At 35.7% G+C, this 25,176-nt stretch overlaps 2 protein-coding genes and 1 pseudogene across 4 annotated transcripts; all 3 read left to right on the forward strand.

Moving 5' to 3' along the window:
- The first annotated feature begins 283 nt into the window (after positions 1 to 283).
- Positions 284 to 6,392, forward strand: LOC115972085. Of its 2 annotated transcripts, none has more exons than XM_031092233.1 (3): positions 284 to 389; positions 4,402 to 4,508; positions 5,945 to 6,392. In XM_031092233.1, the coding sequence occupies exons 2-3, from the start codon at positions 4,436 to 4,438 to the stop codon at positions 6,160 to 6,162; spliced, it is 291 nt and encodes a 96-aa protein (XP_030948093.1). In that variant the 5' UTR covers positions 284 to 389; positions 4,402 to 4,435; the 3' UTR covers positions 6,163 to 6,392. The 2 variants fall into 2 exon arrangements, with proteins under 2 accessions (XP_030948093.1, XP_030948094.1); XM_031092234.1 differs by having other exon boundaries at positions 290 to 389; positions 4,399 to 4,508.
- Positions 1,485 to 4,392, forward strand: LOC115972084 (annotated as a pseudogene).
- Positions 6,393 to 18,966: 12,574 nt separating the features above from the next.
- Positions 18,967 to 22,694, forward strand: LOC115971406 (probable eukaryotic translation initiation factor 5-1). Of its 2 annotated transcripts, none has more exons than XM_031091311.1 (2): positions 18,967 to 19,091; positions 20,657 to 22,694. In XM_031091311.1, exon 2 carries the CDS (start codon positions 21,006 to 21,008, stop codon positions 22,347 to 22,349), a length of 1,344 nt encoding a protein of 447 aa, XP_030947171.1. In that variant the 5' UTR covers positions 18,967 to 19,091; positions 20,657 to 21,005; the 3' UTR covers positions 22,350 to 22,694. The 2 variants fall into 2 exon arrangements, with proteins under 2 accessions (XP_030947171.1, XP_030947172.1); XM_031091312.1 differs by having other exon boundaries at positions 20,689 to 22,694.
- Positions 22,695 to 25,176: the final 2,482 nt, after the last annotated feature.

Here is a 25,176-nt window from a genome sequence, read left to right on the forward strand (position 1 = left end):
TTTTTTTCCTAAAAAAAAAAAAAACTACTTAATAACAAATTTAGTTTTAATTTTTAAAAAATAAATAAAATCTTAACTTCTTTTGTCACACATTAGGCATCTAGCATAAATCTGACAAAAAAACAAATATATTTTGCATATAAAGTAAGTTACCAAAAACTACTAAAATTTTTTCAGCCAAAAAAAAAAAAAAAAAAAAAACTACTAAAATTTATCCTAAAAAATTGCATCTGGTGAGGAATGGGGGTAAAATGGTAAAATAGTCCTCCATATATTAGGCAAAATGTTGCGAATTCTGCCCTAAAAATAGATTGGTCCTCTCGTTTTGGTCTGTGAAGTTCAACTCTTCTTCTTCCGAAGTTCTCTACTGTCTTCCATTACATATCTAGGTAACACTTTCTTCTTCTTCTTCTTATTATTTTTATATAATTGTTGACTGGTATAGCATATAACTCAATTCTTAATTCATCGGCTTTTAGATTTAGTTGATCGTTAATCTATAGATCTATGTCTTTTTTTTTTTTTTTTTTTTTTTTTTTTTTTTTTTTTCATTTCTGTGATATATTTTTGTTAATTTCAATATCAATCTGTTTATGTTCGGTTTGTTTTGTCAAAGGAAATCCACTAAACTTAATGGCCTGTTTGGATGGAGGTGGAGTGGAGGGGAGTAGAGTAGGGTTGGCTAAAAATAAGCTAATTTTGTGCTAAATCTACTCTACTCTCCCTCCCTCTCCCTCAATCCAAACGGACCATAACAGTTGTTAGATTTAAGAATTTTTCTCATCAACCAAACAGAGGATTAGACTGCCTTGTTTCACGGCTACCTAAGCTTCACGCGGCTGTAAATTTTGCTACCCATTTTGAATTTTTCTGGGATTAACATAATTAATTTCACTATCATATCTGTTTGGATGTAATTCTCTTACTGAGATAATCTTTTCAAGGACATCGTTTTTGGTTTTACTGAAAAAAAAAAAAGGCGTAGTGGGTCATCTTATGAATAAGAATTGCTAAAATTCTTTAAATTCTGACAACTTATCAAAGTTGAAAGCAGTGGTATATTGTGTATGTGTGTGTGTGTGTCTTTTCCCTCTAATATTTCATCCTTTATCTTTTCCAGTGAAAATTATTTACTCCAGAAACACAACTTGTGTGCCATAACTTTGATGTGGGTGAGCCCGTGTGAAAATGATTATCCTCCATTTAGCACTGACCGCTTCAACAAAATTGCAACAAATAATGTGGTCCTAAAAGAACTAGTGTGTAATTAACTAATTTATATATAAAATATTTAATAGTTTTGCTAGGAAGCACAGACACAAACACAAGTATGGAAATGGGTACGGGTAAGTCATGGCGACACACCATTTTTTGAAGATATAGGACATGGCTATGGTGGGACATGTCTATTAAATAATTATTAAATATATTTTTATTTATATTTTCTATATATTATTAAGCATTTATTTTTCATATAATATATATGTATGTATATAAATTTAAGAGCAATAATGGATAATAAAAGGATTCATGACTATTAAAGGATGTTTAAAAATTAGAATACAAACCAAGAATAAGAATATTTATTAAGTTTCAAATGCATTTTTACCATTAGAGCATGAATGCTTTATTTGTTTTGTGAAAGGGCTCTTGTTCCTGTGTCCAGCAAATTTTGTTTTTAAATTTTTAAAAAGGACACGATTGGGACACACATGTAGAAGTGTCCTAGACATGTCCCATGTCTGACACGGGTATGACATCCTAAATGAAGTGTTCGTGCTTCATAGTAGTTTTGAGGGATGGGGGATTTGAGCATAGTCACATAGATGTCTTAGAGGTTCCAATTGAGCTATAAGAATCTTGGCGTGAGGGTGCGGATGTGGATGTGAGGTCTGTGAGTTTGTTTGATTTTGGTTTTTTTTCCCCATCTCTTAATCTAACAAGTTACAGGCATTACAACATGTCACAGAAGCATTTGATCACACAGGAACAAAATACCTCGTACTCTGAATGGTAGTGCCAAGACTAACAACGTTGTTGAATAACAACCTAACTGTCAATCAGGCAAAGCAAATCCATGCACAAATCCTCATAAACAGTCTCAACCACTTCGAGCCCCTCTTAGTCTGCCAAATCACCCTCTCAACTTCCATTCACTCTAGAAGTGTTTCTCAAGCTCAATATCTAAAACTAGTTCTTTACCAACTGTAAAACCCAGATGCCTTTTCTTGGGGTTGGACTATCCGGTTCTTTTCCCAGCATAGCCAATTCAAAGAAGCTTTTTCGCTTTATGTTCAAATGCAGAGATTAGGACTTTTTCCAACCACATTTTCTGTTTCTTCTGCCCTAAGAGCATGTGCTAGGATTGAGTATAGGATAGGTGGAGTTTTGTACATGCTCAGGTTCATAAATATGGACATTGTAGCTGTGTTTACGTGCAAACAGCAATTGTGGATTTATATTCGAAACTGGGTTATATGGTAACTGCACAGAAGGTTTATGATGAGATGTTGGTGAAGAATGTGGTTTTGTGGAATTCGATCTTATCTGGGTATTTGAAATTTGGGAGTTTAGCTGAGGCTCAGAGGGTGTTCGATAAAATTCCAAGGAAAGATATCATATCTTGGAAAAGACATGGTCTTTGTTTCAGCAGATACCAGAGAAAAACATGGCTTCTTGGAACTCAATGATTAGTGGTTATGTTGATTGTGGGGACATAGAATCGGCAAGAAGCATTTTTGATGCAATGTCTCAAAGAAATAATGTTTCTTGGATCACGATGATTGCTGGGTACTCAAAATGTGGGGATGTTGAGTCTGCTCGGAAACTCTTTGATCAGATGAATGATAAAGATCTGCTCTTGTTCAATGCGATGATAGCTTGCTATGCTCAAAATAGCCAACCTAAGGAAACCATTGAGCTGTTCAACTTGGTGCTTGAGCGCAATGTAAATGTTCAGCCTGATGGGTTAACTTTGGCTAGTGTTATATCTGCTTGTTCACAACTAGGAGATTTCAAATTTGGGTCTTCGGTTGAGTCATATATGAATAAGTTTGGTATTGAACTTGATGATCATTTGGCTACTGCTTTAGTAGAACTGTATGCGAAGTGTGGGAGCATTGATAAAGCATATGAGCTGTTTCGTGACTTGAGGAAAAGGGATTTAATTGCTTACTCTGCACTGATCTTTGGATGTGGGATAAATGGTAAGGCAGTTGATTCGATCAAGTTATTTGAAGAGATGCTAAATTCCCATATTTGCCCTAACCTAGTCACCTACACTGGACTACTAACTGCCTATAGCCATGCTGGTTTGATTGAAGAAGGCTACCAATGCTATAACTCCATGAAGGACCATGGACATGTGCCTTAGGCTGATCATTATGGACCATGCCCATGCAGCCTCATGCAGGGGTTTGGTGAGCTTTGCTTTTGGCTTGTAGGTTACATAGCAATGTTGAGCTTACTGAAATAGCTGCTCAGCATTGCTTTGAGCTGGAGCCTGACACAACTGGTTATTGTTCTCTTCTTGCCAACATATATGCTTCGGTTAAGAGGTGGGGGATGATGCTAAGAGATTGAGAAGGGTTGTGGGGGAGACGGGATTCACTAAGATACCTTGCTGTAGTTGGATGGATTCTATTTGACTCTTCATAGTTGGAAGATCAGGCATACACCGAATGCTTAGAGACCACCAATTGTACTAAAATTCTGGTTTTCGTTGGCAACTTACGAAGTTGTTAAGAGTCTTGTATGACTTGGGTTTAAGTTGAAAACGTCCATAGGTTCTATTCTATAAAGTTAGTTCAACTTAAAAGGACTAAGCCTAAAGCTAAGGAAGGATGTATTTTCCCTTTTCATATTATATTATACCCTTGTATCAGATTCATATTTTCCCTATTCTATCGAGGTAGTTCAACAAATCATCTTGTATCAGATTCATATTATAGTATTATACCCTTGCATTGAATTGTCTTTAATGAACTAGAGGGATAGGATTGTCAAATCAACTCTGTCCCATTTTGGGGAAATCAAAAATGGTGGGCTCGGATAGAAATAGCCATATCCCCTCTCTTTCTTCCTTCCACTTTTTAACTCTACCAAACAAGAGAGCATGAATCTATCTTCAATTTTCCAATTTCCACCCTACTAAATGTACTATAAAATTTCAGTTTCTAAATGTATGGAGAAATTAATTAGCTATATCAATCCAAATATCGATCAAATTTTACCCTCTTTTTGGGGGAGCCCACATTAAATAGTTTAAAATATTATGATGTCAATAATTGATTTGGAAAAGTTTGGGATAAGCGCAAGTCTTTTTGATTGTTTGAAGTATTGCTAATGTGTATATTTTATACTTAATTTTAATTTTATATGAATGAATCAATGGCTCAGCAGGCAAAGTAAGAAGCAAGATAATTTTTTTACAACCATGTCTTGGAACAATGGAATGAGGTCCTGTGCGAAGTTGTTGATGTCTTCAGAAGCAGCTTTGCAAGCATCAGGTTAGTTTTATGCCATTTTTTGTTGGTTGTTAACTTGTCTGGTATTCCTGTATTCCCCAGGCCATTTATGCTGCTTATTTATGGACCATTCTTTACATGAGTTTATGTTGTTCTGTTTTTTTGTATCTTATTTTATAGTTTATTATTTGCACAACATTATACTAAAAATGATATTTGGAAATGAAACAAAAACTTGAATTTATGCTGATTCTTGTTTGTCCAAGGATTTTATCAATACTTAATAAAGCTAATAACTTAACATACATGACTTCCCTTTAAATCTTGTATGCTATGATGCTTTGAACATATGATGTGTGTAAACCTGCACATCATGGTGAGGTGGTCATATTGTGAAAACTCTTTGAATGATGTTTTATTTACTCTTTTTTATGAATGTCTTGTTGATGCAAATGTTTTAAGTTTGGATTCCATCTTTATCCATTGGTTTATATAAAACTTGAGTTTAAAAAGATGCATGTGTACAGTAGAACTTTCAACAAAACCATAAAATTTGGTGCCCCATTTGTGATTTGCATAATAAATGTATGAGTTTATTGAGTGAATTCTCAATAAATTAAAATTTTCGCAAGGGTACCTCTGGACTGGCAGATTCAATTATCTCAGTGAATTCTCGCCATTTCTCGAGATTCCACACTTCTTCTTCATTCCCAGTTCTTATAAAAAAAAATGTATGAGTTTATTGAGTGCCTACAAATTAAAAATACTGGCAAAAAACTCCAATAATATATGTTTTAATTCATGTTTAGTTAGGGTGCATTGCATTAAAATCTTTAAACCAAGATTGATGTAGGTTATATATTAAGGATTTGAGGATTTGAAACCTTGAAGTTAGGTTGTTGTTGGATGAGGAATTTGAAAATTTCTTAGAATTTTCAAAATGATGGAATTTATATTAATGAGAATTGCAATCTACTCAATTTGAATTTCCATTTTTTGGATGAGTGTAAAGTTAAGACACTAGAATAGTATAGTAGTTATACCAATGATGGTCATAGTGGTGCCCATTCTGCAGGCATGGTAGTAGTAGCAACTAGCAACAACAGTGGTGGCGGCAATGTAAAGATAGCATTTGAGGTTTTTTAAAAAAAAAAAAAATTTGTACTATAACTCTTTTTAATCGAAACAAGAGAACCCAACATTGAATATTCTTAAATTACAAATTTAAATAAAATCTTGCTTTAAAATCCCCATCGAAAGATAGCATTCAAGGTTTCAAAAAAAAGAAAGGAAAATGTAAATGTGTTATGATGCAATTGTATTTAAATTCAAGGCTATATTTAAACCTATACTCTGTTGCGGTTTGTTACAAGGGTCAAGTTTGTCCAATTTCAGATCACTGATTTGTCAAAATCTGAATGCTTGTCCATGTTACTAAACTAGAACAATGGCTATTTTGATTTTATTTTATTTGCCAGCAAAGAGAGGGTTCCACTCAACTGGAGTGAAGAGAATGGGAGGAGGACATGGTCATGATGAACCGTATTACATGCATGCTAAGCACATGTATAACTTGGACAGGATGAAACACCAGAAGCTAACAATGTCTCTTGCAGTGGCCACTGCCTTCAGCATCGGTGTGGCCGTTCCAGTCATTGCCGTCATATTCCAGCAAAAGAAAACAGCTTCTGGTTGAGAATCCCACTTTCTGAATGCAATAAAAGATGCAGTAGCTCCTGTCGTTTGGCCAGGTTTCATTTTGTTTGAAAATTGACAAATTGCCTCTCGCAAGTTTGTATTTCTTTACTCAAATGGATGACTGATTTGAAAGTCAAATGCATTGGACAGACCTACATTTATAAAAAGCTTGTGCTGAGATCGTTAAAAAGGCACTATTGATCGGCTTGGTGTGATTGTTATGCCTCACCAATTACTTCCATTAATTAATCATAAAATAAAAAAAAATAAAAAAAAAGTACTTCCATTTATTTGTAAGTATATCTTAATTACCAATTTTTATAGAGTAGTGATGCCTTTTCCATATAATAAGGTGATTCCTTTCCCTATAAAAAGGGGAAGATCGTATCCTGCGTTTGCTTTTTGAATTCGATTTAGGGGAGAGAATATGTTTTCAATTTTAATTGGTCTGTGATTCCTGAGAAGATTCTTTCTTTTAGTTAAAGCAATAGAAATAATTTTGTCCCTAGAAAAAGGACTACTTCAAAATAATACATTTTAGTCGTGCAATATTCCAGAAATCTCATAAATCATAATCCTCATTTCATGACTCTTTTTTTTTCCTCTCAGATCAAGTATAGCATTTCTTTGTTGATAATGAATTTGTAAGGTTTGATCTTGAGGACCTGCAAAGCTTATGTGAATAATTTTTCAGTCTTCTTTCCTCTTCTTAATTGAGAAAATCTGTGGACATAATTTTTGATACAAGTTATAAATTCTATTTTAGTTTAATTTAGGTGTATATGTGTGTGAAGTTTCTTTTTGAAGACTTGAATCCCAACCTTTACTCTCTATATCTCATAAGCATTTATAATTGTGAAGTGATCACCGCATTAAGGGTATGCGGTGGTTGTGAACATAATTTTTAATTATGGAGGCATTGAAATCTTCAAATTTTTAGTAATGAAAATTTTCAAAATTTAAAGCCTCTGTCTCATTCTTATCCCTTTAATTTTTTATTATTATTATTTATAACACCTTTAATTGTTTCTTTGTTTTAAAACAATTTTTTTTTTATAGGATTAAAACATTTCCCTTTTTTTTTTTTTTTTTTTTTTTTTGAGAAAACCTTCCCAGCAAAAGCAGGGGAGGACTATGTATTAACAATTTCAGCAGAGTATTCTACAAAGGAGCTTACAGGAACTTCTTCTATCCAAGTACAAAAAGGGAAAGAGAAATTACAAGCTTCCCTAACTAGTCTATGAGTTACTTTGTTTCCCAATCTACGAGTATGACAGAATATTAGGGACCTAAAGTAGGGAGAAAAGGACTTAACATCAGAAATTATATGCCCAAAGGGGGCTGCCGAGAAGACATCAGAGTTCAAAGCTTGGATTGCAATTGCAGAGTCTCCCTCAAGGATGACCTGATCAAATCCCAGTTCAAAGGCGAAGATCACCACCCTTCTTGCTGCCAACACTTCCACTGTCTCCACTGAAGTGGGCAGAGGAATAATTTGAGTTAGAGCAGCCATTACAAGACCGTAGTCGTTTCGGATGATGATACCAAGACCTGCAGCATCTCGATCCTAGAAAATGGCCCCATCGAAGTTGGCTTTTACCCAACCCGAGGGTGGAGGCACCCACTTGGGGATGCTCTGAGCCGGGGAAGACTTGAGGGGAGCTAAGTTAGCCTGTTGGAATTCTTGAAGGGCATCCTTGGCCAAAGTGTTAACCAATTTCAGATCCTCCACAACTTCACCTAGTCTCACCCTGTTGTGCCTGAACCAAATTTGATAGGAAATCATTGCAAAAAGGTCAAGGGGGTGAGACTTCTCCAAACACAGCTGAAAGACATCACGGAAAGAAGAGCTACCAGTAGCTTCATTTCTTAGTAAGCTAAAATGTGATGCCCACACATTAGAAAGCTTAGGACAAGACCATAGGGCATGTAAGGAAGTCTCTGGATCCAGACCGCAAGCCTGACAGGTCGGGTCAGTGAGGACTTTCCTCTTAACCAGGTTAGCCCGGGTTGGTAAGGCATTAGAGATGGCGCGCCACAGCAATGTCTTTACTCTGTTAGGGGTGTTCAATTTCCAAAGACTTCGCCACGAGCTTGACTTCGCCACGAGCTTTTTGGCAAGGATCCCGGGGAAGATACAACATTAGAATTTTGATCCTCGCTCATAAGAAGTTTGTAACCCCCTTTCACCGAATACAGACCATCTAAATTGCTATACCAGCAGAGTTTGTCATCTACTTCACTGAGGCTTAGAGGGATTGCTTTGATCATTCTAGCTTCATGGACCAGAAAATTATTGTCAATTACCTCGTCAATCCAGCATTTACGATCTTTATCAATCAAAATAGCCACCTTAGCATCTTCGCCGAAGAAAGGAGGAGCAAATTGGATTGCTGGATAATGAAAGTCAGGAAGCCAATTTGCTCCATATATTGGAATGTTTTCTCCATTTCCCACACGCCAATGGGACCCTCTTTTAATAAGATCTCGGCTTTTAAGGATACTATTCCAAGCGAAGGAACCCCTGCCTTCCTTTGCATCAAAGATAGAGCCTCTAGGAAAGAATTTCGCCTTGAAAAATCTGTGGAAGAGAGAGGGCTTTTCTTTCGAGAGGCGCCACACTTGCTTAGCTAGCAAAACTTCATTGAATTTCTGAAGATCCTTAAAACCCAAGCCGCCCATGTCTTTTGTAAGGCAGAGAGAGCTCCACTTAGACCAATGAATCTTCCTTTGGTTTCCCCTGTGGCCCCACCAGAATTTACGAATTAATTGCTCTATGTCGTTGCATAGGGTGGCGGGGAGTTTAAAGCAACTCATGGCAAAGGTAGGGATGGCCTGAATCACCGCCTTCAACAATATTTCTCGACCCGCTTGGGAGAGGAGTTGTTCTTTCCAACCCTGAAGTTTGGCCCACACTCGCTCCTTGATAAATCTAAGACTAGCTTTCTCGTTTCTGCCCACAAGGGTAGGGAGACCGAGGTATTTCTCATATTGCTTGACCTCCTGAGCACCCATTAAGCTAGTGATTTGCTCGATGGTTTCAGCTGGGGTAGCTTTACTGAAAAAAAGAGAGGTCTTAGACTTGTTTAACTGCTGACCGAAGGCTCTTTCATAGCTGCCCAGAATATTTAGGATCTTGATGCATTCCGAAGTAGAGGCTCTACAGAAAAGGATGCTGTCGTCAGCAAAGAAGAGGTGAGTTAGCCGGGGGCCCTTTTTACAAATGGAGATCCCCCTGATGTGGCCGGATTCAGCAGAATGGCGGAGAAGGCTATGGAGACCTTCAGTGCAAAAAAGGAAGAGGAATGGGGAGAGCGGGTCTCCCTGCCTGATTCCTCTAGTAGGGTGGATGATTTGTGTGGGTTCACCGTTAATGAGGATCGAATAGCTAACTGTTGAGATGCATTCCATCATTAAGGCCACCCACTTGTCAGCAAAACCCATGCTCTTCATAATTAATTCCAGATATTTCCATTCAACCCGGTCGTACGCTTTGCTCATATCTAATTTCAAGGCCATGAATCCCGATTTGCCCGACTGATGATGTTTCATGTAATGCAGAGTTTCGAAAGCCATTAATATGTTGTCAGTGATAACCCTACCTGCCTAAAAGGCACTTTGGTTCTCTGAAATAATTTCAGGCAGTAAACATTTGAGTCTGTTGGCCAGTACCTTAGATACTAACTTATAAATCACACTGCATAAACTTATAGAACGGAATTCAGAAATTCGTTCAGGTGATTTAACTTTTGGAATTAATGTTATATGCGTAAGGTTAATTTCCTCAGGGATCTTACAGTTATTTAGGCAATCTAACACAGCAGAACATACATCATCGCTAACTAAATTCCAAAAAGATTGGTAGAAGAGAGGGGGCATACCGTCGGGACCCGGGGCTGAGATGGCTTTCATCTGGTTAACTGCTAGAACCACTTCTTCCTTGTTGAACTCCCTTAGAAGCTTTACATTCATTTCATCAGTTACTGATGGTTGGATTTTTTCCAGGACGTCCCCAACATCAGATGGTGAGGAGGTGGAAAACAGGGTTTGATAATACTTAACTGCGATTTCTTTAATTTGATTCACTTCCGAACACCAAATATTTTGAGCATTTCTCAGGCCCAAAATCCTGTTCCTTCTGAAACGTTGGGAAGCTTTACTGTGGAAGTAAGCAGTGTTCCTGTCACCACAGGTCAGGAAAAGCGCGCGGGAGCGCTGTTGCCACATCAAATTTTCTGAGTCTAGAATGTCATTTATTTCCTTCTGAAGGGACTTCATCTCAAGAAAATCACCTCCCTTAGCCGCGGCCATTTCAGCTTTTCCAAGGAGTTTCTTCTTTTCCTCAAGCCTCTTTTTGACGCTGCCAAAGGAATTTTTGCTCCATTCCGAAAACTTTGAGCCCCAGACCTTAACCTTCCCTGCCACCTCCAACATTGTAATCCCATCCAAAGGAGGACCCCAGGCACTCTTGACAGTGGCACAACACCCACTGTCCTTAAGCCACATTTGTTCAAATTTAAAGGGGCGATTTGGATTAGGGGAGATATCTTGAGGCTTCACCAGGATGGCTTGGTGATCCGATGAGTTGGAGAGGAGGTTTTGGACTTTAGTGCCCGGGTTTTTTGCGAGCCAAAGAGAGTTTGCTACTGCTCTGTCCAGCCGTTCCAGCACATAGCCACCATGCCGACGCCCTTTCCAGGTGAATTTTTTCCCTACAAAACCCAAGTCCTTCAGGCCGAGCTCGTCCAAGACATCACGAAATGCTTTCATTTGCAGCTCACTTCTAGGACCCAAGCCGCATTTCTCGTGAGACCAGAGGATTTCATTGAAATCCCCTGCGCAAACCCACGGCACAGAGGAGCTAGCACGGAGATGGCGCAGGAGATCCCAAGTATCTCTTTTTCTAGCTGGATCAGCAAAGCCATAAATACATGTAAGATGAAACTTATTTTCCTGATCATCGCCCACCATGCCGTCGATGTGATTCGGCGATGAAGATGATATTGCGATCTTAAGAGCGTTTTTCCAAAACAGAGCAAGACAACCCAGGCGATTTACTTGAGGAGAAACCTAGTATTGATCGAAGCCCAACTCCGAACACAAACCGATTAGCCTAGCTTCTCCCACCCACGTCTCGGCTAAGAAGAGGGCGGAGGGATCTTGTGCCCAAACATAACTTTCGAGCTCGCGAACGGTGCGTAGGTTCCCAAGCCCGCGCACGTTCCAGAAAAGGAGACTCATTTTGCTCGGCGGGGCTGCCTACCAGCCACCGCCATTTGGGAAGGAGATGAAGGAGCATCATCCTTTGAGGTTGCTCTTCGTTTCTGAGGGATTGAGTCTACTGCATTTGGTAGGGGTCCTCTTTTGCCCAAAGAGAATTCTAGGTGCTCATCAGATACAAGGAAGTTTGGCCTTTGAAAACGGGTCCATTTTCTTCCACTAACCGAGTCAACATCTGCATGGGCCTGGGGGATATTGGAGATATCAGCAAGTGGGCTTGCCTTAACGTTATCTACCGGTTTGTCTGCTGGGGGGGCCTCATTTGGTAAGTTAAGCCCAATTTGTTGGGATGTGATTTGGACCGGATTGGCTTCATTTGGGCTTCGCTGCTCAGTAGTCGACCCTTCAACAAATTGGATATCTCTGTCAATCTCATCTATTATTTGCTCGAACGAGGTATCTTGGGTAGGCTTCTGTGGGGGAACACAATAGGGAGGCTCCGAAAAGACTGAAAAAGGAGCAGTCACCTTTGCAGAATTGTCGGGGGCTGGATTCAAAATTTGGGATTGATTTTTTGGCGGTAAGTCTTTGGTTTCATTGCCTTCTGTCGCCTTTTGTGGGTTATGAGCATGGAGTGAAGTTCCGGCCTGACTCTGCCCATATTTTCTGGCCTTCTTTTGGGCATAAAAACTCTGGACTGAGAGGGAGCCTTTCTTAGAAGCAAAGTAGGGGCCTGCTCTTAACCAAGGGCCATACTGTTGGTTTTCTTTGCTAAGTGAGCCTTCACTTTCTATCCATTTTTCACAGTCCTTATTTGGATGTGTGAGGCAGCCGCACCAGTAACAAACATTTGGTAGGCGTTCGTATCTAAAGGAAACCCAGTGAGCTTCATTGTTGTCTAGCGTTATAAGCCGATCACGACACAGGGGTAGGGAGATATCTAGAGCTACTCGAACACGGATGAAGCTACCACCGTCCCAATCGTTTGGGTTCTCTGTTTGCATGATAGTCCCCAAGGGCTCGCAAATCTTTTCGGCCACACCTCTGTTCCTGAAATGTAAAGGAATGTCGTGTATTTGTATCCAAAAAGACACTGTGTTAAAATTGGAGCTTACCATCTCTGTTTCGTTTTCATATCTTGAAACCACCATGAGGTTTTTGTCGAAGCTCCACGGTTCTGCTGCTATGATTCTGTCAACATCTTCTTTGTAATCAAAAGAGAAAAGTACCAGATGATCTCCAATGTATTTCATTCAGAATCCCGTTTTGGTCCTCCACAAGGGATTGAATGTATTTGCTATGGCTTCCAGGTTGATCGGTCGTTTGGTTAGGAATCGAGCCACCAAGGAAAATTCTGAGGTGGCCTGGTCGGATTTTAGAGCAAGACCTGAACCCTCTTTTTCGGAAAGAGTAAGGGATTTCCATCGGTTTGACAAGTCCTCCATCTTTAGCTAAAAGGGTGGAAGAGGTGGGGGGAGGGGAGAGTGTAGTGTTTCCCTATAAACCCAGAAGAAAAAACCAACTAGCCTGAGAATAACCTTGTTATTCACAGGGACCTAAACTCCTCGGAGAAGGAACTACAATGCTACGTGACAGTGAGAGTTTTCAGGGAGAAAACCCCACTGAAAGAGCAACCCGTGAAGGATTTTATGTGCCTATTAAAACATTTCCTTTAATTGTTAATAAAGCAACATAATACTCTAAAAGTATATAGTATACTTTTTCGCTGAATAATTCCTCTCCTCCTCAATCATCATACTTTTCCCATGTGGCCAAAACTTTGCAAAACAAAAAAGTAACATAAAATATCTCTTCAGCAAAAAGAAGCGTGGCACCGAATATCTTTTAATTTGGACAAATCATTTGATAAGCTAGTACGTCATTGTAAAGTTCTCCGATGTGCACACCCTCACTAGTCACTACTCACGCATCGTTTGATGCCACCTCAATCCTCAACGATCAGAATGGGACACAATTATGACTTTAAAGCGACCCATCGAATTTCAAAATCTTTTTTTGCAATTTGTTGACACGACAAATTATAATTTGTAATATGTAAACGTTTCACAATTGATATTAATTTAAAAAAGTGTAACAATACAACTATAAATTATTTTACAATATATTTATAAATTGTTGGTGTGATAAATTTTTTATGGGTTTTTATCTAGGTCCATTAAGAACATCTCTTTTTTATTTACGAATAATTTTTTCTCACATTAGTAGTTTGTAAAAGTTTTTGTAAAAAAATTTATATTTCTAATATTTTTTTTATAAAAAAAATCTCTAAATTAGGTAGTTTATTTTATTGCTAAATAGGGCTGTAAATGAACCAAGATATTCATAAACAGCTTAAGTTTGGCTCGATAAAAAGCTCGTTCATGTTTGTTTGTTTATAAACAAGTTAAGCTTAAGTTTTAGTTTTAGACTTGTTTAATAAACGAGCGCCCAAGTAAAAAATATTGTTCATGAACAAGCTCGTGAACACTAAAGGCTTGATACAAAAGTAACAAAATAAGTTGAGACTAGGCTTATTAATGAATTTGGTAATAAAATTGATATGAGCTCAACAAGTAAATTCATATTTTTCTAAAACTTTAATTAATTATAAGTTGAGATCATTCATCCAAACCAAATAGGTTAGATAATAAACTTGATATAGGCTTGATAATATATTTATGTTGGATCTCAAGTTTAAAAGCATGATATTGAGTTTGAGTTTGGGCTTGATATTGAGCTCGAGCTTGGCTTGACTAATGAATGAGCTCAAACTTTTATACTTTATAACGAGCTAAAGCTTGAACATTATTTGTAGGTTTATATCAAGTTCAAACCAAGTTTGAACATTCTATTTTTGCTATTGAGTCGAGGTTGAACATTCAGTACTCGACAAAACTCGGTTCGTTTATAGCTCTATTTCTAAACTTTCCATTGCTCTTAAAATTTATTTCTCTTATAATAATTGCAATCTAGCTCTTGCGGTTTTGAAATTATGCAGGAGCAATTGATGTGCTACTTCAGATTTTTAATGAAATTGTAGTTTCAAAAAAAAAAAAAAATAAGGGAGACAACTTTCACAAGGCAAAGTTTCTAGGGAGTGAAATTGACTTTTTATGTCATTGCGCTATTCCAATTATTACCATTGTTTCACTATCATATATAATTTGGCAAAAATACTAATGACTTGTTTGGATTGAGGGGAGAGAGAAAGGGAGTGGAAGGGAGAATTCTGCTAAAAAAATATTAATTTTCGACTAACTCTACTCTATTCTCCATTTTCCCCCTTAATCCAAATATACCATTATGAGGTGGAAGGGGAATGTAGCATTTGTGTTGAAGCCTTTATAAGGTTCTACACTACCATTTAGGGGAAACCTTTGGTAACTTTATACTTTCTCCATTTTGGCCAAGAAAAGAATCTGAAAAACTTTATTCGTACCTCATCCTGCCGCAATTAAAGAATAACGTGCAAACAAATATTTTAAAGCTGCAGTAATATTTGAAAAAATATATCATCTTCTGTATTTTTTTATTAAAATATTTAAATACTACTTTTTTTTGAGAAAGTAAATATTACTTATACAAAGTGGCGAATTATAAATTTGTCTCAGAGCTTAGCTAACATATAATATTTTTTTACGTCAAATAAATAACTTTTTATAGAATTTTCTTTTAATATGATTCACCATTTGTTTTATTCCAAACGTTGCAAAATTTATATAAAAACAAAAATTTTATGACTAAAACAAATATTTGCTTTCACAATTAGCTTTAATATAATATAATAGGATTCTCAATTTTTTTTTAAATAAAATAGTGTTCTACGTTCTTTTATAGTACTAAAATATTTATAATTGATTATGTATTAAATTTCCTAGTAATCTCTTTTTTCTTTTTATATACATATTTAATGAAATAATCAATTTTCATGTTATCCTAAAGTTTTGCTTTAGTAGTGGCAATGGTTTAAAGTATTTGGTCTCAAATTTCAATTCTCTTTTACTGATATGGAAAATACCTATTTACTTAAATTCAAAATTTGAGTTTTTTTTTTTTTATTTGTAATAAATAATATCATATTTCAGCATTGAGGACTAAAAATAGCACAATAATTTCTAGATCTTAAGCACCTTTTTCTCTTAAAATATGTATTAATTAATGGGTGATAGTCCCCTCATAATTTACTTATACCTGAAACACGACAGATTAATTTTAAAAATTAATTATATATTAAAATTAAAAGATTTGTGAAGCATGATGTACTTTTAAATTACTTTAATCATAATCAATGTCCTTCAAAAGTTGAAGATTTTGCTTTTAGAAGAGAGATAATTTTAAAAGGGGATTTAGTAATTTACCAATTAAATACCGATATAATACAATAAATAAATTAACAATAGAATAATGTGAGAGGTAATAACTATTTTACAAAAAATTTTACAAATTGTTGATGTGGTAAGCGATTATTGGTAAATGAAAAAATGATATTAATGGTGAATTTAGATGAAAACCAATAAGAGAGTGGTCACATCACACATCCCTAATATGAAAAAAAAAAAAAAAAAAAAAATCAATCATTTCAGAATTTATTATGAATAAGTTTGATTTTTTTTTTTTTATACAAGATAGAATTTCTATTTTAGCATAATTTAAGTATATATGTGTGTGAAGCTCCCTTCTAGAGACTTGAACCCCAGCTCTTACCCCCCACACCCTACAAGCATTTATACTTGTGAAGTGGTCACCGCACCAAGGGTGCACGGTAGTTTTCTAAATATTCAAATGTAAATTGTTGTGATTAGGATTTAAGAAGTATTTTACTTCAGCATGTGGAGGACATTTATAATGATGGTTACATTAAAACTCAAGCGTTGGTGCGATAGTCACTCCCATAAGTATAAGTGCTTGTGCGATATGGGAGGAGACAAGAGTCAAGGTTTAAGTCATCAGGAGAGAGTTTCACACACATATATACTTAAATTAGGCTATAGTATAATTTCTATCTTGTATATAATAATAATAATAATAATAATAATAATAATGCTCAAGCGTTCCTGAAAAAAAGAAAAAAGAAAAATATGAATAAAATAAGAACTTGCAAAGAGGACGACAATTAAACGTGTGTGTGTATATATACTATATAGTATAAGATGCATATACAATCTTATCTAAAATATAGTATAGTGAATTATTATAATAGTACTTGCATGTTGCTAACTTGCTATTGGTTAAAAAAATTATAAATTTGCTGGCTATTAAGGACCGCACAAACTTTTTATTTGTTGTCGGACGAACAAAAAAAATTGATAGGAAAATTGAAAAAACGACGTGTAATGATTGAGACAATGCAATACTTTTCCATTTCTAGGAGCTTCTTATCATTTTCTTGGTCAAGAAATAAAATAATTAAATCTTTGAAGCCTTTAAAAAAAAAAAATTATATCATAAACATGGACAAAACCGTAAAATAATGTCCTTATAATTTTTTTTTTTTTTTTTTAATTTTCATATCAAGACACCAATTGATTTTTTGGTATAGGCAGAGAGTGAACTCCATATCTCTTATTTAACTATCAGAAATTTTACTAATTGAGCATGTAGGGGTGATAAGCCTAGTGGTATATATTGGACTAGGGGCCTAATCCGAAGACGTTAATAGTCCGAGAACGGGTAAATACTGTCATGGGAATTCGTGTTAGTAAGTGAAGAAGTGAGGTCTAATCATAAGAGTCCGAGAAGGAGGTCCGAGGATGAATGTCTCCTCGACTGAGTAAAGTCGAGATACGGCCATCCAAAAGCAATGTTCCAGGAAATTCTATTGTTAAGGATATGCATCATGAAAGCATAGGACAAAGGAAAGTTATGAAATATCTAAAAGAAAACTGATACTACTGCATTAAATGTTATGTAACTAACTCTCTAGCCACATTAATGAAGAAGTGATATCTGATCAGAAATTTTTAGTTTTAGCTACCCTCTAAAGATTTCAAGAAGGTGTTGATGGAATAAGGATCAACTCCAACAATCTGAGCTACACGTAGAGGGTAGAGATGAAATAAGGAAGGTAGTATAAAATAGGAAGAAGACCATGAGGGAGAGAGATCGGAGAATTGAAAAAGAAATACTGTAACAATAAGAACAATACTTGTAATCAAATTGAATAATTATATACAAAAACTGACTTCCTCGAACTGTGCCGAAAACAATTTTCTTTAAATAAAATCATTCTGTCTTCACTTTGTTGTCATTTGGGTCCACTATAATTGCTACCTAACTCATTAGAACCTAACTTTTAAACTCACTCTCTACAAATTTATTATATTGATCTCTTTGAACCGGTATCGTTTTACCTTAAGACTCAAATTGCATCCTTAAAGCATTCCCATTAGCTCTCTCATAAAAAATGTCATTTTGACACATCAAAAATTTACTTTATCATTTTAACACATCATTTTACAACATCCTATTTATCAGATGTTCTATTCTTCAATTCTATATATTAAATAATATTTACAACACATTAAAATAATATATTAATTCCTCCCATCATCAACAGCAACAACACCAGCAACAATGGCACAACCACCACCACCACTGCCACAACAATAACGACAGCCACCACCGACATAAACTCACATCCACCAACACCACCTTTAAAAATAAAAATAAAAACCAACTAAAAAAAAAAAATCCATAATAACCCACCACATTCACAAACCTCAAAACCCATCCCAAATCATTGTTATCCTCCAATCCAATTTCTCAAACCATATCCAATCCCCAAAATCAACCATAAACAATCCAAACAAATAAGGGGAATCGGATCTTAGTGAGATCAGACAGATTTCGGCAACATCTGCGGAGGCGAAGCAAGTTGCTTGGCGAGTGGCATCGGCGGAGGCGAGCGGCGTTGACGTCGGAGGAGAGGCGAGCTGCTTGGCAAGTGGATGAGGTGAGCTGTTGGCGAATGGAGGAGTAGAGGAGGTGAATCGGATCTTAGTGAGATCGGGCAAATTACGGCGGAGGCAAGTTGCTTAGAGCGGCATCGGCAGAGGCGAGCGGCGTTGGCGCCAGAGGAGAGGCGAGTTGCTTGGCGGATTGTGAGAGAGGCTGAGATAGAGAGAGAGAGAGAGAGAAAAAAAAAAAAAAAAGGAGATAACATGACCGAGAGGAGAGAGAAAATCATTAAAAAATTAATTTTTGCATATGACATTTCTGGCCGTACCACTCTATTTTTAGAACAAAACTGTTCAAATGTGCCAAATGTTTTGACATTTGACATATTTCATGAGAGAAAATTTTTGATATTTGATATGCTAAATACAAAATATTTGATATTTGACACATCTGATAAAAATGCTCTTCTTACGTAGCTAATTGGAACTCGTTGTCCCGTAGAAGTCGAGTACGTCAGGGCGGTAGAGAAAATTAATTAAAAAAGAAAAAAAGAAAAAAAGGCAGAGCGATAGGCTAAGGCGTGACGTGTAGCCGTGTGAGATATTACTCTATTTGATTTGAGAAAAAAGCTTGGTAGACCCGTAGAAACGTGTAGGGTTTGTTAGTTTTATTAGTCCTATATATATAAACCAACGCTCCTCGCTCACTTCTCACATAACGCCATACCCAACCCAACAACAAACCAATACCAAAACCAAGAACCTCCATTACTCTCTCTCTCTTTTTCTTCTTTCTTTTTCAAAGTTTAAGGTATCAATTTTCTTCTTCTTCTTTCTTTTTTTTTTCTTTTTTTTTTTTTTTTTTTAATTTTTAGTTTGAATTTAATTTTCCATCTAGACTGTTCCGCCTTTTGTGTTTTTTTTTTAAGCTTTGATTTTCTTTTGCATCGTCTTTGATTGGTAATCGCTAGTAGCTTTTGGAATTACTTTGTTCTATCGGACCATAACTGTTACGTTTTTCTTAATTAATGTTCTTTGTTTTTTATTTTATTTTATTTTTTTATTACTGGAGTTTGTCGTAGATCTTTGTGCAATTTTTTTTTTTTTGAATTTAGGGTTTTGATCTGAATCTGGATTGTTGATTATTGTTTTCTGCTTGACTTGGATCTAAAAATTTGGATATGGAGTACTAAACATTGTTGTTTTATTTCATGATAGTTGGATTTAGAGTACTAAACATTGTTGATGATAGTTGGATTTGGAGTACCAAACATTGTTGTTTTATTTCATGGTTGAGCTTGGTATTACATATAAATAATATTGCATTAAATTATTGAATAATTTGAATTTAAACATTACTTAAAAGTCTTAATCCCCTGCTTTTTTAAAGCTTGTTAATAGTTAGTAAACCATGATTGTATCATCTTTAAAAAAAATTATTAATTATATTTGGGCTGGGTTGAGTGAATTAATGCTAAAATACTTTTTATTTAAATAAATTTAGTGCCCATAAAGATTTTCACAACTTTGTTTTGGCAATTACTGATGTGGATTGGTGCCTTGTAGCTCAATCGGCACCTTCTAGTGATTCCAATGCAGACCCACCTCCCCATATATGGAATTAAGAAAAAGAAAAAAAAACACTTAGTTTGTGTCTCTAACATTGCCCCTTATCACTTCTATGTTGTAAACTTGTCTTTTTAAAATAATAATAATAATAATAATTAAAAACTTACTGGGTTCTGAATTCACATTGCTTTCCACTTGATATTTTCAAATAATCTGTTTTGATTCTATGATTATTGTTTCTATTATGTTTATTGCTACATGATATTTTTGAATAACCTGTTTTGATTCTTTGATTGTTGTTTCTATTCTGTATGATTAGGGTTTGACATGAAGTAGTTGGAAATATATTGGTTGGTTTTGATGCTTAGTTTATTAGAAGGTTTTTTGACTGCATTGATGTTTTATTGTTCGATTGGTCTAAACAGTGTCATTGGTTATATGCGTGTTATGTTTATAAATCTGTTTTGGGCCTTGAACCTGTATGCCCACTGGTATTTTTGGAAGCTTTACTATTTTAAGATATGAGTTTGTATTGCTATTTTCTTTGAACTGATGCTCCATTGAATTATGAGAAACTGAATTAACAAAATGGTGCATGAATGAGAGATATAGACTTAATTGTATTATAAATTTGGAATTTTTAGTTCACAGTGACATAAATAAATTGCAAGTTGATACTTGTGATTAATTCAAATTGTGTTTTGGGCTGGATGAAATATCTTTTAGGCTTGCTATCAGTTTTGTTTACGTTTGTAATCGTACTCTGTATCAGTTCAAGAATCCTATATAACTTTGTTATTTTCTCAGGAAGTTGGCAATTTTGTCTGCTATTTCTGCAGCTCACCAAAGTGGAGAGTTTAAAGTTTGAAGCTTCTTTTATGTCTGAACGGGCTACTCTCTTTTTGTCATCAATTGGCTTGCTTGGGGAGTACTGTCCGAAATCAAGAAAAAAGAACAGACATACAGCTGATAAAGTTGGCTGCATGCATCTTGGCTTATCAGAGGGCTATAACACACACTGTTTGGGTAGCCAGTTTTTGCGTCCTTTTCCAATTGCGAATTTTACTGGTAAAGGAGAATCAAGAAATACTGCTGCTGCTGACTTGTGCATCTTCTGATAAACTTAATCCTGCAGTTTGACACTGTTAGTAACAAGATGGCATTGCAAAACATTGGTGCTGCAAACCGCGATGATGCCTTCTACAGGTATAAAATGCCAAAGATGATAACTAAGATTGAAGGTCGCGGAAATGGCATCAAGACTAATGTGGTTAATATGGTTGAGATTGCAAAGGCCCTGGCTAGACCTGCTTCTTACACAACAAAGTACTTTGGGTGTGAGCTTGGAGCCCAATCCAAATTCGATGAGAAGACTGGAACTTCCCTTGTTAATGGTTCCCACGAGACTGCAAAGCTTGCTGCACTTCTTGAGAACTTCATTAAGAAATATGTTCAGTGCTACTACTGTAACAACCCTGAAACTGAGATATTGATCACTAAAACACAGATGATAACCCTGAAATGTGCTGCATGTGGAGCTATTTCAGATGTTGATATGAGGGACAAACTGACTTCTTTTATTCTCAAGAACCCACCTGAGCAGAAGAAGGGATCAAAAGACAAGAAGGCAATGAGGAGGGCTGAAAAGGAGCGGCTTAAGGAAGGGGAGGCTGCTGATGAGGAGCAGAAGAAGCTTAAAAAGGAGGCAGTGAAGAAGAAAGGTACCTCTGGTGGTTCAAAGGATGTTGCTTCCAAAGCATCAACAAAGAAGAAAAGCAATAGCTCTGATGAGGATCACTCCCCAGCCAACAGCCATGCTGGTGAGAATGACCAAGCAGATGACGATGACGATGATGTCCAGTGGCAGACAGACACTTCATTAGAGGCAGCTCGGCAGCGCATTCAGGAGCAGTTAAGTGCTGCTACTGCTGAAATGGTCGTGCTTTCTACCGATGAAGAGAAACAAAAGTCTGCAAAGAAGTCTCCAGTACATGAAGTGAAGACCGAGATCAATGGACACAAGAACAGAAATGGTCTTGCCACTGCCCATGGAAGCCTTGTTGATGAGATTAGGGAATACCTGAAGAAGGGTTCCTCTGCAGGTAAGCTGAAACCCTTTTTGGGTTCACTCTCTGGGACTCCCCAAGAAGTCATGGATGCCCTATTTGAAGCTCTGTTTGGGGGCCTTGGAAAGGGTTTTGCTAAAGAGGTGACCAAGAAGAAGAACTACCTTGCAGCAGCCACTCAAGAAGAGGGATCTCAGAGGTTTCTTTTGCATGCTATAGAATCTTTCTGTGCTAAGGCGAGTCCTGAGGCTGCTAAGGAGGTAGCACTTGTTCTGAAAGCACTTTATGACCATGATGTGTTGGAGGAGTCGTCTATAATGGAATGGTACCAGCAGGGCTTTAGTGGTGGCAATAAAGCCTCTCAAATTTGGAAGAATGTCAGACCCGTCATCGATTGGCTCCAGAGTGCCGAGTCTGAATCAGAAGAGGAGTGATTCTGAATGCCTTCACTTCACTTCACTTAGTTTGCCACTAGTCTATAAAAAATAATATGTTTCAAGTGGTTTCGTTTCGTGTTTGATGTTTAGTTGTCAATTTGGTTTGGTTTCAGTATTATGGTACGTACACTTACTAGCATTGGGATGGCTTTTATGGGCCTTTAAGCTGCTCAATGTTACGCTCTTGTCGTCGTCGTCTTTACTCTTTGGTGTTTTGTTTCTTGTGTGCGGGCCGTGTATTTTACTTAAAAAGAGTCAAGACAGCGAATGCTTGTATTGTATTGTGTTAAATAGAGTGTTTGTTGTCTCGGTTAAGTTTGGTTTTATATCTTTTTGTGTGAATTTTGCTTTGCGTCAAATGATGGTGATTTTAATTTTTATGTTCATTCTCTCGCGGCAATCGACAAACTCTGAAAGTTGTGATCTTTGACTTTAATCTTGGGTAAATGAAAGTTATGCTCCTAACACACAGTGATGCACTCGCCCTTAAAAATTGTGGACCAACGACACTTCTTATAGTTCGTATAAACTAGTAGAATATTTTACTAGGGAATTAGATGTTTCTATCCTCTTCTCATAGTTTGTATAAATGGTAGAATTAATGCTTAGAAAAAAGAAAAGAAAAAAACTAGCAGAATTAAAATTATATATATATATATATATTTATATATTCTATTAAAGAATGAGAGACTATTAAACATGGATTTTATACTCCATTCTTACCAAATTTGGAGTCAAAATGAGATTAAATTCAGTAAGAATGTGGTGTAAAACTCATGTTTTACCCCTCTAATTCCAACATGACACATTATCTTATCACATATTTAAAAATAAGGGAAAATTATTGTGTACTCTCGGAATACCATAAATGCATACTCCCTCTTCTCACATGAATGGTGGTTTCTACTAATTAAATTCATGGTAGGATCTACCATTCATGTGAAAGGGGGAGTACGCATTTATGATATTCCGGGAATACTTAATAATTTTCCTAAAAATAAATATAATCACACTCAATCAATTCTAATATTCATATACAAATCCAATCAAATTAAGAGTTTATTGAGATGTTATTAGGTGTGATAGGATGTATTGATGACAATTTCTTATTGGATTGTGTAAAATATGAGTTTTAAACCTAAGATATTATAAATGATATTATTAGTTATTTAAACAGATTCAACAACAATGTGAATGTGAATGTGTGCCATTGGTAACCTACTAGTAAGTAGTAACAAGACATGTCCAAAACCTATTCAGGGAAAAAAAAAAAAAAAAAAAAAAATCCTTGTCCAAAACCTACCCCCCACACCTTCTTTGTCTTTAAAATGTGGACAAAAAGTTTGGAGATGGAAGGGCCCTGAATCCATTTCAAAAAGGAGCCCAATTGATAAATGTATCCGGTGAGCTTGGGTTTGACTTTGTCAGGTGCATGCTAAATTTGGTAGGAGTCAAAAATGGGTCCACCCAAAACATGTTGCGAAACCTAGCTCTGACCTTTACCCAGTCTTTGATAGGTGATCTCAATCTCATATGTTCCAATTTGCTTGGCCCAAATAACATAAAACATGGTTATCAGAAAGACTAATTTGTACTTTACACGCTTCAAGTTTGAAATAGTTTTCATTTTATCTTTTAAAGTTCCAAATTTGGATTCTTACCCTTAAAGTTACATGTGACATTTGGATTTAAGCCCTTTCATTTATGAGTCATGGTAAGGTGTTTGTTAAGTGTCATTTTAACTCAAGATTGTGTAAATTAATAAATCCAAAATTTGAAACTTTAAGGGTAAAATTCCAAATTGCCACCAACTTTTAAGGTGTATTTTGTGAACTAATGATTAAAATAATGTACTTTTGAAAGAAAAAAAAAAAAACAATATTTTTTAAGCTTAGTTAGCACTTAACAAACACCTAATCATGACCAATTAATGGAAGGACTTTAATCCAAATGATAAATAATGTTAGGAGTACAAATTCAAAATTTGAAACTTTACGTGACAAGATTAAAATTTTCTCAAACTTTATTGATTCAACAATTATATATATATATATATATATATATAAAACAAAGATAAACTATGAAAATTGAGATGATATTCAATTTAAACTTTAATATGCAAGTATACCAAAGATTGAAATTAATAGAATATTATCGTTCAAATATTTTTTTTAAAATATAGAACTTAATTTTTTTTAATATATAAATAATGACTAAAATAGGAAACTTGAATTGATTTTTTTTTTTTTTTTACCATTTACATTTACATCAAGTTTAAAAACAAAAGGCTTAAAAACTCATGAATGAAATAACAAAATTGTATGAAAGTATCGTTACTTGATTAAAAAATAAAAATAAAAATAACTCAACATTAAAAAATCGGAGAATAAAATTGTACTAAAAAATCGCCGGTTTTTCATGGTATAATAAGTTTTTTAGGAAATTCATTATAGAAGTAGTTGTAGGTGCAGTAGTAGCAATTCCTACAAGTAAAAATTAGAAGTTTTTAGTAAGTTGTTAACACAAATCTACAAGTAGTGATATTTATAGCTAATGTAATGAATAATGATAGCAATTGATGATTTTATCACCGCATTAAGTATCGAAATGGATGTTCTTGCAATAACTGGGCTCAGTGTCTCTTGCAGTCAGTTCCTACTTCCTAGTTGTATATCTTTTTTTGGTAATAAAATATTTCCTGATTATCAAAAAGAAATGAATGTTCTTGTGGTTTCATAATTTCTACACAGTGATTTATTTTTATAATCTCACTACACAATGATTTTGCTACATTGTTCAAAGATTAATGTTACATATTATCTAA

This window comes from Quercus lobata, chromosome 12, assembly GCF_001633185.2.
Source record: "Quercus lobata isolate SW786 chromosome 12, ValleyOak3.0 Primary Assembly, whole genome shotgun sequence".
In the NCBI taxonomy this organism is placed as follows: domain Eukaryota; kingdom Viridiplantae; phylum Streptophyta; class Magnoliopsida; order Fagales; family Fagaceae; genus Quercus; species Quercus lobata.

What these genes read in the sequence shown, in the direction of transcription:
- LOC115972085 (XM_031092233.1), top strand. Translation starts at nt 4,436, where the DNA reads ATGTCTTGGAACAATGGAATGAGGTCCTGTGCGAAGTTGTTGATGTCT. An exon ending in AGCAGCTTTGCAAGCATCAG is followed by an intron (nt 4,509 to 5,944) that starts GTTAGTTTTATG and finishes TTTATTTGCCAG; the next exon opens with CAAAGAGAGGGTTCCACTCA.
- LOC115971406 (XM_031091311.1), top strand. Translation starts at nt 21,006, where the DNA reads ATGGCATTGCAAAACATTGGTGCTGCAAACCGCGATGATGCCTTCTAC.